The sequence below is a fragment of the Adelges cooleyi genome, unplaced genomic scaffold (genome assembly GCF_023614345.1).
Source record: "Adelges cooleyi isolate 19-005CV unplaced genomic scaffold, UGA_ACOO_1.1 ACOO_flye_CR_arks_rails_tigmint_CR_PRNA_651, whole genome shotgun sequence".
NCBI classification, from domain to species: Eukaryota; Metazoa; Arthropoda; class Insecta; order Hemiptera; family Adelgidae; genus Adelges; species Adelges cooleyi.
The window spans coordinates 6,838,034-6,850,542 of NW_026096352.1; the positions used below are offsets into that span (position 1 = coordinate 6,838,034).

Below are 12,509 nucleotides of genomic sequence, written 5' to 3' on the forward strand. Positions count from 1 at the left end.
TACTTACAATGATTTAGGAACGAGTAAGCATTATTAAATGCTTTCAGCCTAAATTTTCAAAAAAAAATAAAATAAAAAAACCACTAGACACTTTAACTTATTATTGACTGCTTAAGTATAAGAATCTAAGATTAATAATAGTATTATTAATATTGTGAACCTATAAAAGATAAATTATAATAAGAATATGTTAGATTTAAAAAAACCTATAATACATTAATGGGTATCAATTAAATTGGTTGGAATTATTTGGAAGAAATTTAAATGGACTGGAGTAGAATCCAATCAGTCAGTTTTACGTATTTTGCGCCTATTTCTTACTAGTTGTTCTTTATCTTTAGGTTCTTCACTAGTCTGGTCATCCAATAGTTCATCTTTGACAAGTTCATCATCCTAAAAAAATTGTAAAACATACATAGTTTACAGTAAAACACTATTTAGTAAGGTTTTATAGTTATTTTTAAATTTCAACTAACCGATTCTTGTCCACTATCACTGTTATCATCTTTTCTATTCTTCAACTGGTATTTATGATTGTTTGGAGGATATATCAAATCAATAATACACACTAATACCTAAAAGAAAAAGAAATTGCAAATAATTTGTACATCTGTTGTATAGTTAGATAAAAAAATTACCAATCCAAGTATGGCACCAATAAATATGGTCGCTATAGCGAAAATCAAATAAGATCCCCATGTTGGAAGTCCGTATTCAGCCATGAGAGTAGAATGAACCACCTTAAATTGTAGATTAGTTTTTAACTATAATATCTTGATTTTGAACTCTTTTTTTTTTTTTTTAGTTTAAATGCTTTATGAGATTACTTACTCTAACTTTTTGGGAAAGCTTAAAGAATTGAGCAACTAGTGACATTTGAATTGAATTAGGAGCTTTCCATGAAGATACTGTTTCCAACTTTTCCCATTTGCGTTCTTTCACAAAAGATACCATAGCTTCTTTGTCACGACCCATTTTATAATACCTAAACACTCCATCTTTCACGCTGAAATATGTTAAGTATAGAATATTATTTGCAACCTTATATTAAAAATTACTTCAGAATAAAATCCTAAAACTTTGCTTGAAAAAGAGGAATAAAGAAAAAGTTTCCCCCTCTTCTAGGGGAAAGAGTTTACGATATTTGTTTAGGTTGTCAACATTATTTATCCGTAGTACTATGTCTTAAAAATATTCTGCACAAATTTGGAACTAATTGGACTATTTTAAAAAAAATTATAGAACACTTTAATTTAAGTTGAAAAATATGTACACTGTTTAGTGTTTTTCTCGTAATTGGTGTATTTCTTAAAAAATATTTTGATTACCTATTGACTTGGATGCGTTAAAACTTACTCAATTGATACCTGTTGCGTGTTAGTTCACTCACATATAGCAACCTAAAAACTGACTACCGTAAAAGTGTAATTTTCCAATTTTTGGGTTTTCCTTAATAAAAACAAAATTTGACTAAATAAAGATTTTTGAGAAAACTGTTTATATTATAAGCCTATTCTAGATCTACTTTCGGTTTAATTTTCAGACTTAAATCCCTAAAACTTTGCTTGGAAAAGTGAAATATAGAAAAAATGACTATCCTATCTAGGGGAAGGGCTTACGATATTTTGTTGGTTTGTCAATATATTATTTTTAAAGAATATTTCCTACAAATTTGGAACTAATTGGACTATTTTTAAAAAAGTTATGGAGCACTGTAATTTTAAGTTTGAAAATTTGTGTATTTATTGGTGATGTTCTCGACTCTACCATACATACCATAGATTTCTAATCTTTAGATTTGTTCTATAAAGAAATTGGTTTGGGGCTTAGAAGATAATGATACCTTGAAGCACACAAGTGCTAGGTCCATTTTTTACAAAATCGTGATTTTGGGTATTTCTGAATTTGAGATAAAAAAACTGAATCGAATGAACACCAGTGGTATGTCCAAAGAGCATAAATGTCCTTTGTGAATTTTTTGTAAGAGCTTAAGAGCTTAACTCCTCTACCTTACAACCATAAAAAGTGGACATAGCAATTGTGTGCTCTAAGGTATCAATATCATGGGTACACACGCACACGAAAAAAAAACCACATAATTTTTAAAACAATAGCTTCTCAGCTATCACACTGAAGCTAATATTATAATTAAAAATAAAATATTGAATTCTTACTGAAATATAGTAGGAAGAGTTGTAACAATAAAGCGACCAGTGAGACCAGGAGATACTGTTATATCAGTACTGGCCACTGATATATCTGAGAAGTCTTCACTCCATTTAGCAAATGCTCTCCACTCTGGTTCAAGAGACTTGCAAGCAGGGCACCAAGGTGCATAGCTGAAATAAAATGAAAACGTTTTAAATGATACATTAATATTCACTGTTCATAAAGAAAACGTTTTGAATGATACATTAATATTCACTGTTCATAAAGAAAACTCTTTTCATTAAAAGTTGAAACTGTCCACTAGATATGCCTGATTTCAGAAATAATAAATATTCGTTATTTATTAACATATTTTTGTTGTATTATATTTTTGGCCCAAATAATATTATATTAAAAAAAAAAAAAAAAAAGGGGATCAGGAGGGGAACACCACTAAATATATTACAAATATAATATTATTTGGGCTAAGAATATAATGCAACAAAAATATGTTAATAAGTAACAAATATTTTTTTATTTCTGAAATCAGGCATACAAGATCGTAAGTGCCTAAAAATAAATTAACTTTACCAGGTTCAGTTTTTTTTTGCAATTTTTTTACCATATCGTAAAATCTTTTAGGCTGATAACGAATCTGAAGTAAAAAATCGCGGGATTCCTCTAGTTCTAAAGTTATAGCTACTTGAAATTTGCATATTTCCGCGTGTATAACAATAGTAAACTTGAGACTGCGGCCCCAGCCGCCATACCATACATTTTTCGGCAAAGCGACAGCGTGCTGCTTCAGTATTATTGGTTAATTATTCATTTTTATTTACATGATTATTGTATTGAGCAATATAATTTTCTTAAGTATTAAAGCTCTAAGTTAGTAAATCTTTAACTACATATATATATAATAACTCCCAACGCCTGCTGTCTTTGGGAGCCAACTTCAAGACTCTTCTTTGGATAGGATCTCATGCCCCCAAACCCCGAGAGGAAAAAATAGCTTGTCTAAAAGATTAATTAACCTAACTTACCACTCTGTAAGCGTCAGCGACCTAACAAGACCTATGCTTGCATTGCCACCTATTAATATACAAGCAGAAATTACAAATTTCAAGTATGAATGTGTTGAAACTTTTGCGGATTCAAATATCACATGAATGATTTTTGGATATACTCGCGTCAATGGTTGTTAACCAACGTTTCGGACTCTTTGCAGAGTTCATCTTTAGGGTAATGTCACGACTGTTCCGCTGCCGTAACTCTACAGATTATTTTTTGAAATAAGGTGTAATACATGTTTAAAAAAAAAAAATTACCACAAAAGGTGTGTAAGCGAAAACGCTGATGTCAGCCCATCAACCGGTCACAGCTCACTTACAAAGTATCACAATAATTACTTGAGTATAAGAAGCTATAATATTTGAACCAGTTGAGTCTGTGGATTTTTGATTGGAGGTGCAAAATCAGCTCAACAAATATTATAATTAGTAATTTTAAAAATTGAAAAACAAAAAGATGTCCCCATTCAGTAAAGGAAATTTATACCTAGTTAAGTTAGTTACCAAGGGTAAATGCAACCAGTACACAATTTTCTATAATTATACATTGTTGGAATATAAAGATAAAGGCAAACTAGAACTTGAACAGTCTGCATAGAACTTTAGTTCATTGCATTATTAGTCTCTTTTGTTTTTACGTCCATTACTCTCACTGATGGGGGGCTTAGGCAGTTTAGATTTTTCATCTAATAGTTGGCTGCCGACCTAACACTACCAAACAAGTTGGCCTCAGAGAAAGGTGCAGGTGGGCATTTCTTCAGTTGCCCATCCAGAAGACCAAACCGCTAGTGGCCGATATTCCAACCGGCGGCCGTGCGTTGGTACACTGCTGTCGTACCTCAATCCACCACGCGCCTGCCACAGAACTTGCATTACTATTAGTTTATTTAATTCATAACTATATTATAGAATCTCTGTTTTTAGCAGTTCTTGTTTTAAATAGATGTTATAATACTATCAGTTGTTTTTTTACAGTTTTTTCTGCTGGATTGACGTTAAAATACTAATTACGCCTAATTTAAAAGATAAAAAATAATTATAAGATTACGGTCAACTCACAACAAAACCATCCATTCGCCTTTTAGTATTTTTGTCCAATTGTTTTCATCCAGTTCCAGAGATCGGTGACCGTGATCTCCGTTGGCAGTCAACAAAAAACACAAGCAGACGATCGCCAACAACGTCACACATTTTCGAGGCCCGAACATTTTCCAATTAAAAATTACAAAAAACACAAACGTAATGCGATAATGCAAAATCTTAAATCTTTATAAACAGAATGAACTACAACGGACGGCCGCACTGGTCGATTTCAGAACGATATTGCCATTTGCCACTGTCAGTGTGTGTGTGTGTGTGTGTGTGTGTGTGTGTGTGTGTGTGTGTGGACCGCGCAGACTGTCTCCGTCACAGAAAAACGTAAATCGTTGGTTTTTGGTGATGGGAGTAGGATCCGCACTGATAACGCGACGGCGGATGACGACGATAAAATATGGAGACTATAATATTATTTTATCTACTAATAAATAATATATGATTGTATGTAATATAATCATATATATAAGCACTATTTTCTATTAACCTTAGGGGTAGAACTATTAAACCGGCTTGCTGTAAGCACTAAACACAATTCGGTAAGAATTGATGGGGAGAATCGAGTGGGTAATATTTGTTCCACACATTTTTACTTCCAATGAACATTTGTTCTAAATGTTTTGTGGAACAAAAGTCTATTGGGACATAAGATGTATGGAATAAGTGATATTTGGAACAAATGTTTTGCGGAAGAAAAATTATATTAGTACTCAGTACTGTAGAACAATCGTTCATGGAAGTTAAACATTTTCGAGAAAAAGATAATTGACACAAAGTATCTTCAGAACAAGAGTAGATAAACGTTGGATTAAGTATTCCAAAAAATATAACTTTCAATATAAACTATATAAATAATAATAGTATATTATATTATTAACATACGTCATAATATATTGGTAGGTAATTTATGTTGTATGACGTTTTAAACCTTTAGTTTACTTACTTTTGAATAGTACTAAAAGAATTAATGATTTTTATATTTTTATGAAAGTATATTTGAAAGAAGTAAAAATTAATCAAATACGTTAGCCAAGTAGTTTTGTTTTATATCGCTCCTTTACACACAAACCCATTTATGATTCAGTAGTTTTATTTATGAAGGGGCTAAATAACTCATTATTATATGAAAAGGGTTAAGTTCATTTAATTAAATCCCTTTTTGTTGTCTGAACAACTATTGCTATTAACAAATTTATGAAAGTATAATACATCAGAATTAAAAAATACCTACTTTTTATAATATTTCTTCAGGTAAACCGTTTTTATTCTCGTAAGAATTACCTACATTTATAATTCGATTTATCTATTCTAAATTATATTTAGTGATTACTAGAAAATAATGTATTAATAATATATTTATATAATTGAATTTTTTTTCGTAGGTCGCTTGTTCAAAATAACCAAATATATTAAATATTAAAAACTATCTTTTTTAATTATCATTTAAATATTATAATTTATTCAGTTTTTACACTAGGTATGTTAGGTAATTATGTAAAATTCTAAAAAAATCGGGCATAATCTTAGCTTGGCCGACCGCCGATGCCGAAATAATTTTGCCATGGATATGGCTATTATGGCTGGGGGTCATTCTAAAAATTTGTCCTTCACGTTTTGAGCGAGATGGTAAGTGTCACAGTGCTGACGTCATTATGGAGGAAGATTATGTTATGAAAATAAAGTTAGGAATATCCACACTTCATGCAGATACATCAAGTTGCAGGATATACAGGATATCTTAGGATAAATAAGGATCTAAGGATAAAAGGATATATGAATATATTTAGATATAACGATATATTATATAAAGATAGTCAAATGAATTTGTTACTTGGCACTTACTTACTGGCAAACTACGGAAATAAGAAATAATGAATATTGATAAATGTTGCCAGTAAATCGATTTAGTCCAGATATTATAAAAATACTAAAAAACGTTTGGTCAGAACATATAATCAAGACTATACTATCATCATATGTCGCAAGGAAATTATAGATGGGTCATAATCATATAATTATCAGGACGTATCTATGTATTGATGTATCTGCATGAAGTGTAGATACTCTTAACTGAGTTTACTCAGTTAATCAGGCGCAGGCTGGCTCACCGGGATACATCGGGAATATACCGGTGGGCTCTGTTTTAATTATCATTTAAATACCATAATTTGTTCAGTTTTTACAATATGTTAATTATGTGAAATTCTTGTAATACATGCGTAATATTTTTCATGATTAAGGATCAATAAGTCAGTATTCGATGACATAAATTAATCTGTTTGATCAACATGTAGCTAGTTATTCGCAATTAGCGGCGTTTATTCTTTAGACCTGCAATAACGCATGCGGTAACCTTTTTAGTTTTTTTAATAACATTCAAAGAAGCCGCTATCAAAATGTTTTATAAAATTGTACTACAATACAAATTATATTATGGCTGTATGATAATTTATTTCAAAACCAATAGTAATAATATTAGTATAGGTATATATTATACTGTAGAGATGCAGTCTCGAAAATGTTAACAGGTTTTTTTTCTTTACAGTTACGATGATATACCTACTAGGGTGGTCTGTCTCACTAATAATCGTGGATAATTATTACAAATTAATCTTCATGCCAACTGCCGGGAAGAAATCGACAGGGAGGCTGAAGGAAGTCACAGTAAGGCGGCTGGTGCCCGTTTACGGAGGCTCACAACGAGCAGTAGTGACCATGCCAGAAGCGGCTGCGGGGCGATTGTTGAAAAAAAGAAGACTCTTGGTCGGGCTCGTCTCATGTCGGGTACAACCAGATGATTTCATTGCCACGGCTACGGCCACAAAGCAGCGGGATGCAAAGAGCCAAACAGAAGCAAGCTTCGCATGACCTATGGCGGAGAAGGCCACCTTGCAAAATATTCCAATTTTCATCCCCACTGTGTGCTGTGCGAAGAATTTAAGAAAGCCGCCGACCACTTCCCAGGGAGCGAAAAGTGCAAGGCGTATACAATAGTGTCTACGAAATCATGATCCAGAATATGCCCTGTGGCGTCCGTGACGCGGGGCGAGAATAAAAGAATAAAAATATTTAAACATTATTATTTTAATATGATTAAATATCATTATGTTGTATCGTGTTAACTGACTGTAAATATTTTGTATATAACTGTCTGTTCACAATAAATATGTAGGCGGCCCTGAAGTAATACTTAACGGCGGGTTCCAGGGCCACCTACGATTCAGCAGTGAAAAAAAAAAAAGCTTCATGCCAAAAATGATCAGTTCTTATTAATAACTTTGTGTCTAGCCAAAATGGTGGTAAAAATGTTGGTGGTACTTCTCAGAAAATTGTCTCACGGCTTATAGATTGGTCTGATTTCGATCACTTCATTTATGTTTGTCGTTCGAAAAAGAAAGACTTTTTACAGGACGATTTAGACTACATTATCTAAAACGACAATATGAATTATACTGATTTGTTAATTACGTTTAATTCATCTTTATTTTAGCGTTCAGAAATTAATTTCTAGGAATTACATCATTACACTTGTTAATACGTTCAACATTATTTTAGTTCATAACAATAAGGAATTCGTAGGTAGGTTATATTGGAAAATAAATGCATGTATCATGGACAAAACAATAACAGTATACAAAATGACAGCATTCTACCATGGGACATTTCCATAAGCAGCCGACTATAGGCAATACGCGTTCCATACATTGAGTTCAGTGTACACTGTACACGGTACACGGTACTAAAAATAAATACTTATACAAATTAATAACTAGGAACATTTACATTTCCCATGATTATTTCGACAAATCCGATTGTCGGTATTATGGCTTTCACAGGTGCAATTTATGTAGCTGTATGACTATGTAACTGCTAAGTCAATAATGTTTCAGGTTTAGAGTTACATAAATTGATAAATGTATAGCAATAACTAAAATAAAAAAAAAAATAAACCTGATTAAATACCTAATATACCTATAACTGATTAAAAAAACTTTCTCAAGCTTATCTGTATTTAACGTTTTTTGCTTAAAGTATGATCATAACGTTAAATTTTTTTTATCCATTTTATTGTTTATTTATATTATCTATAAATTCACTGGACCATCAAGTGTCTACTACAGACAGATTTTATTGTTTTCATAATAAAATTCGTGCACAAATATGTAATGAAAATTGAATTGTATTGAATTTTTTTTATAATACCTACATAGTTAATTGTAATAAATGAATATTTTTTCTCGAAAAACGATAAGTTATGTTTGCATGATCAACTTGGATTTCATCATTTCTATACGCATAAGCAGTGGCGTATATAGGATTTAATTTAAGGGGGTTATAAAATAAGTATAAATTTGATTAATACTATAAATTAACTTTATTTTGATAATTAATGAATAATATAATTATAACTATAATACCTCAATAAGTTTCCTTAATTAAAGAATAAAATCTTATTAAATATTAAATGAATTAAAACGTGTGCCGTACCAACGATTAATTTCGGAGGGGGTGCGGGTGAACCTCCTAAACCCTCCCCATATGCCACTGAGCATAAGTAGTCAATAGGTAAACTTAACTTATGAAAAATTATTATTAGGACAATTGTGTTATTGGAGATCTGTGGTTTTTGGTTAGTGTTGCTATCCCAACTGAACGAGATGGAGGTAGTTCTTCCCAAAAAATGATAACGCATTCTGATAAAGACAATCGATGATAAAATTAGTGAATATAATACATGTGCCGATGAGCGGCGAAAAAAAAAAGATAAATGGCTATTCATTATCAGTTCAGACTTTCGAGTTCTTTTCGTGTTCAAGTAAATTAATAATCATTACCAATTACGTTTTGTAAACGTTATAACCAATTGCGTTCAATACCTTTTTTTAATGTGTTATAAATTTGTATTGTATTTGTTTACAGAATAATGTTTAAATCATTTTTATTCGTCAGAGGGATACATTTAGCTAATGCTAATTGGTCTTCTAGCAAAGCACAATTATTAAAACTAAGAAAAAAAACTGGATACCCATTTGAAAGCTGCAAAAAAGCATTACAATTAAATAACAACAGTTTAGAGAAGGTAAATACAAACCATAAATAGAAGGTATTTAAAAAAAATAACTAATGTAAACTTTGTTTGATAATTTTTAAAGTCTGAAGATTGGTTAAAAGAAGAAGCACAAAGGTTAGGATGGGCAAAAGCCAATAAACTTGCAAACCGTGCTACTGCTCAAGGAGTTATAGCATTGGCAGTAGATAATAAAAAACAAATTGCTACCATGGTAGAAGTAAATTGTGAAACTGATTTTGTTGCTCGTAACAAATCTTTCCAATCTGTGGTGGATGTAGTGACGTCGTCATGCTTGGATTTTGCTAAAAAACAAAAGGCTTTAGAAAACTCTTTTTCTAAGGTAAAATATTTTTTATTATATTTGAATCAAGTAATTTCCAATAGTTAAGTATCAATATTTGAATAATTTGAAATATTGCATTATTATGGTCATAAATGTAATTTATACTGTTAATTATATATTATATCAGATAGACAAATTAAAAAAAATGATTTTCTAGATGATTAGATGTTAGGTTACAATGATTTTATCTAGTATAATAATTTATTATTTCATTTATTTTATAATTTTGAATGTACTATATAGTTTACAGGGATTGAAAATGTTACCATGTTTTTAATAAATATACTGTATATATTATGGGAAACAAAACAATTTTCATTTTGTTTCGGTGTTTTCAATCCTTGATTATTTATTTTCTGAATAAATTAATGCAATATTGTACATTTGGGACTAAAATATTTGTATACTATTATTATACTTAATTAAATTGATTTAGATAGGATAGTATGTACCAATTGAATTTGATACATTTTTCCTAAAATATATTCCATGATCATCATCATTTGTACAGTATTAATAAAGTATGTATTATTCTTAAATGGTTTTTATACCACTGGTGTAGGCAGAACATTGTTCGAATACATTTTTAGCTTTACTTTTTTATCATTTATATCAGCTACAATTGTATCACATTAAAAAAGCAATCGACCTTGTAAGTTTGGTAGTAAATATGGTCAGGTTCAATTTTTGTTTTAATAAAATGTTGTAAATTTGACTATAAGTTCAAAAAATGAATTCTCCCAAAATGAGTTAGCGTTAGAAAATCAGAACATTTACTATAGCTCAGTCTGTTGTTAGCGCTGAAGATGACAACATCGTTGTAACACGTGTATGCAAGAAGTGTATAATTTGTATGGTTTAGGGTTCAAGTAGATTTTATATCTTTACTACTATAATAGTCTTTTATTTAACTAAACAATTCAGTTAGGAGATAATGTATTATCGCTGTCGGATCATAATGATGAATCAGCCAAAAATGTTTTTTTTTAAGTACATATCAACCAAATATTTTGTAGAATTTAGTGGTTAAATAATGTAGCTCTAAGAGTACAGGAAGGTTATTTTATATTTTAAACATATCTTTAATAAATGTAGATATATTTTAAATTACATTTTTTCTCTTCTGAGAAAATTGCATTTGGTTGATACCTCACTATGATTTTACAGCGGCAAAAAGTATTATATTAGTAGTATTGCCAGAAATGCATTTAAGCCATCAAATTTTTCAAAATAGATGGAAAGTATAAGTCATACTATACCTAAATTTAATCGATTAGGATGTTATTCTAAAATAAACAATTTGTAAAAAAGATATTGGTCAAAATTTAAAAACCACAGCTACTATACTTTATTAAACTTAAAATCACATTTTATTTTTGTTGATAAATTATTTTTTAAAAAAATGTTTATACAGCCATGTTTTGATTACAATACATTTCTTTACAGGTCAATCTCAAAAGTGGAGAACTGATGGCTTTAAGTGGTACTGAGGGCAAGTCGCTGGCCGATCATATTGCAATGACTATTGGTAATCTAGGTGAAAATCTTACACTTAGACGTGCAACCTGTTTAAATACTCATGGTACAGGATTAAATATAACTGGTCTTACTCACCCTGCGAACACTACAGGAAATAACTATTTTGCTGGAAAATATGGATCACTAATAATTTATCGTCGTCATTTAGATAATGACATCATAAGTGAAAAATCTATGGAAAGTTCTCATAATGAAATTCTTCGTCAAATGTGTCAACATGTTATTGGTAATTACACAACTTTACAACTAGATACATACATTTTAATATGGATATGTTTTTTGCCCGGGGGTGTCATTTGAAAATTTGTATCACACTTTTTTTAAGACTGAAATTCAAATTTTAAATACAACTAAAAACATTGAATTGTGTATAGCCTATATAGAAGGCAAAAAATATATCCATGATTTGATGATTTTTCACACTAGAGAATATTTTTGACTTAAAATTATGCCTACAGGATTAACTCTCACGTCACGTAAAGTGACCCAATGTTACTTCTTTACTATTATGTAATAGATTGTAATCATTTGTTTTTTTTGCTTTAGGTATGAATCCTAAAAGTGTTGGAGTGCTTGGACCTTATGAACTAACAAAATCTCAAGATAAAGTCAATGATGAAAACGATTCCACTGAAATTCAAGACACAGTAAATGTTGATGAAAAGCCAAGTGATGAAATAGAGGAAGATGGCATGTTAGAACAAGCATTTTTATTAGATCCTTCTTTAACTGTAGGACAAGTAGCAACTGATTATGGGATTGATATATTGGATTTTGTACGATTTGAATGCGGTGAATCATAATTTCATTAATTCAATTTCTTTGAATGAATTTCTTTATAAAAAAAATAGATTTTTTTAAATAATGACACTTTAACAAGTGTTAGTATCTTTGAATAAAAACTAAACTTAGTTATGAATTTGGTAGTATCAATGTTTTAAGTATTTTGAGTATATATTTTAGATTTTTTTATCTGGTTTTTAATTAATCATCTAGAATTCCTTACTTGAGTGTGTTTCATAATTTTTTTTTTTAATTGTATACTTAATTTCATTAAAAAGACTACTTTAAATATAAAACTTTATTACTATTACTTTAAGTGAAAACCTAGGTATTTTTTTATTTAAATAAAAACAATTATTTAAATAATACCCAGGTTTAGATAACAGTTTACTTTTATGTTTTCTTATGGATTACCTTTATAAATAGTTAAAACTTATGAACATCAATAGTACTATTATTA

The 12,509-nt window shown here is 30.1% G+C and overlaps 2 protein-coding genes across 2 annotated transcripts; one reads left to right on the forward strand and one right to left on the reverse strand.

Moving 5' to 3' along the window:
- Positions 1 to 77: 77 nt before the first annotated feature.
- Positions 78 to 4,776, reverse strand: LOC126844344 (thioredoxin-related transmembrane protein 1-like). The gene is made up of 6 exons (XM_050582480.1): positions 4,278 to 4,776; positions 2,175 to 2,339; positions 832 to 1,006; positions 639 to 740; positions 477 to 575; positions 78 to 393 (listed from the first exon to the last, which is right to left on the reverse strand). Exons 1-6 carry the CDS (start codon positions 4,424 to 4,426, stop codon positions 286 to 288), a joined length of 798 nt encoding a protein of 265 aa, XP_050438437.1. The 5' UTR covers positions 4,427 to 4,776; the 3' UTR covers positions 78 to 285.
- A 4,229-nt stretch (positions 4,777 to 9,005) lies between these two features.
- LOC126844235 (elongation factor Ts, mitochondrial) lies at positions 9,006 to 12,238 on the forward strand. Its single transcript, XM_050582258.1, has 5 exons — positions 9,006 to 9,129; positions 9,234 to 9,393; positions 9,467 to 9,724; positions 11,174 to 11,492; positions 11,813 to 12,238. The coding sequence occupies exons 2-5, from the start codon at positions 9,238 to 9,240 to the stop codon at positions 12,067 to 12,069; spliced, it is 990 nt and encodes a 329-aa protein (XP_050438215.1). The 5' UTR covers positions 9,006 to 9,129; positions 9,234 to 9,237; the 3' UTR covers positions 12,070 to 12,238.
- The last annotated feature ends 271 nt before the right edge of the window (positions 12,239 to 12,509 follow it).

Bases quoted from the DNA above. Each gene is read 5' to 3' on its own strand.
- LOC126844344 (XM_050582480.1), bottom strand. From the start codon at position 4,426: ATGTTCGGGCCTCGAAAATGTGTGACGTTGTTGGCGATCGTCTGCTTG. The intron at 576-638 runs GTAATTTTTTTA...TTTTTCTTTTAG, and splicing joins TTGGTGCCATACTTGGATTG to GTATTAGTGTGTATTATTGA. The intron at 394-476 runs GTTAGTTGAAAT...CAATTTTTTTAG, and splicing joins GTGATAGTGGACAAGAATCG to GATGATGAACTTGTCAAAGA.
- LOC126844235 (XM_050582258.1), top strand. From the start codon at position 9,238: ATGTTTAAATCATTTTTATTCGTCAGAGGGATACATTTAGCTAATGCT. The intron at 9,725-11,173 runs GTAAAATATTTT...ATTTCTTTACAG, and splicing joins TAGAAAACTCTTTTTCTAAG to GTCAATCTCAAAAGTGGAGA. The intron at 11,493-11,812 runs GTAATTACACAA...TTTTTGCTTTAG, and splicing joins AATGTGTCAACATGTTATTG to GTATGAATCCTAAAAGTGTT.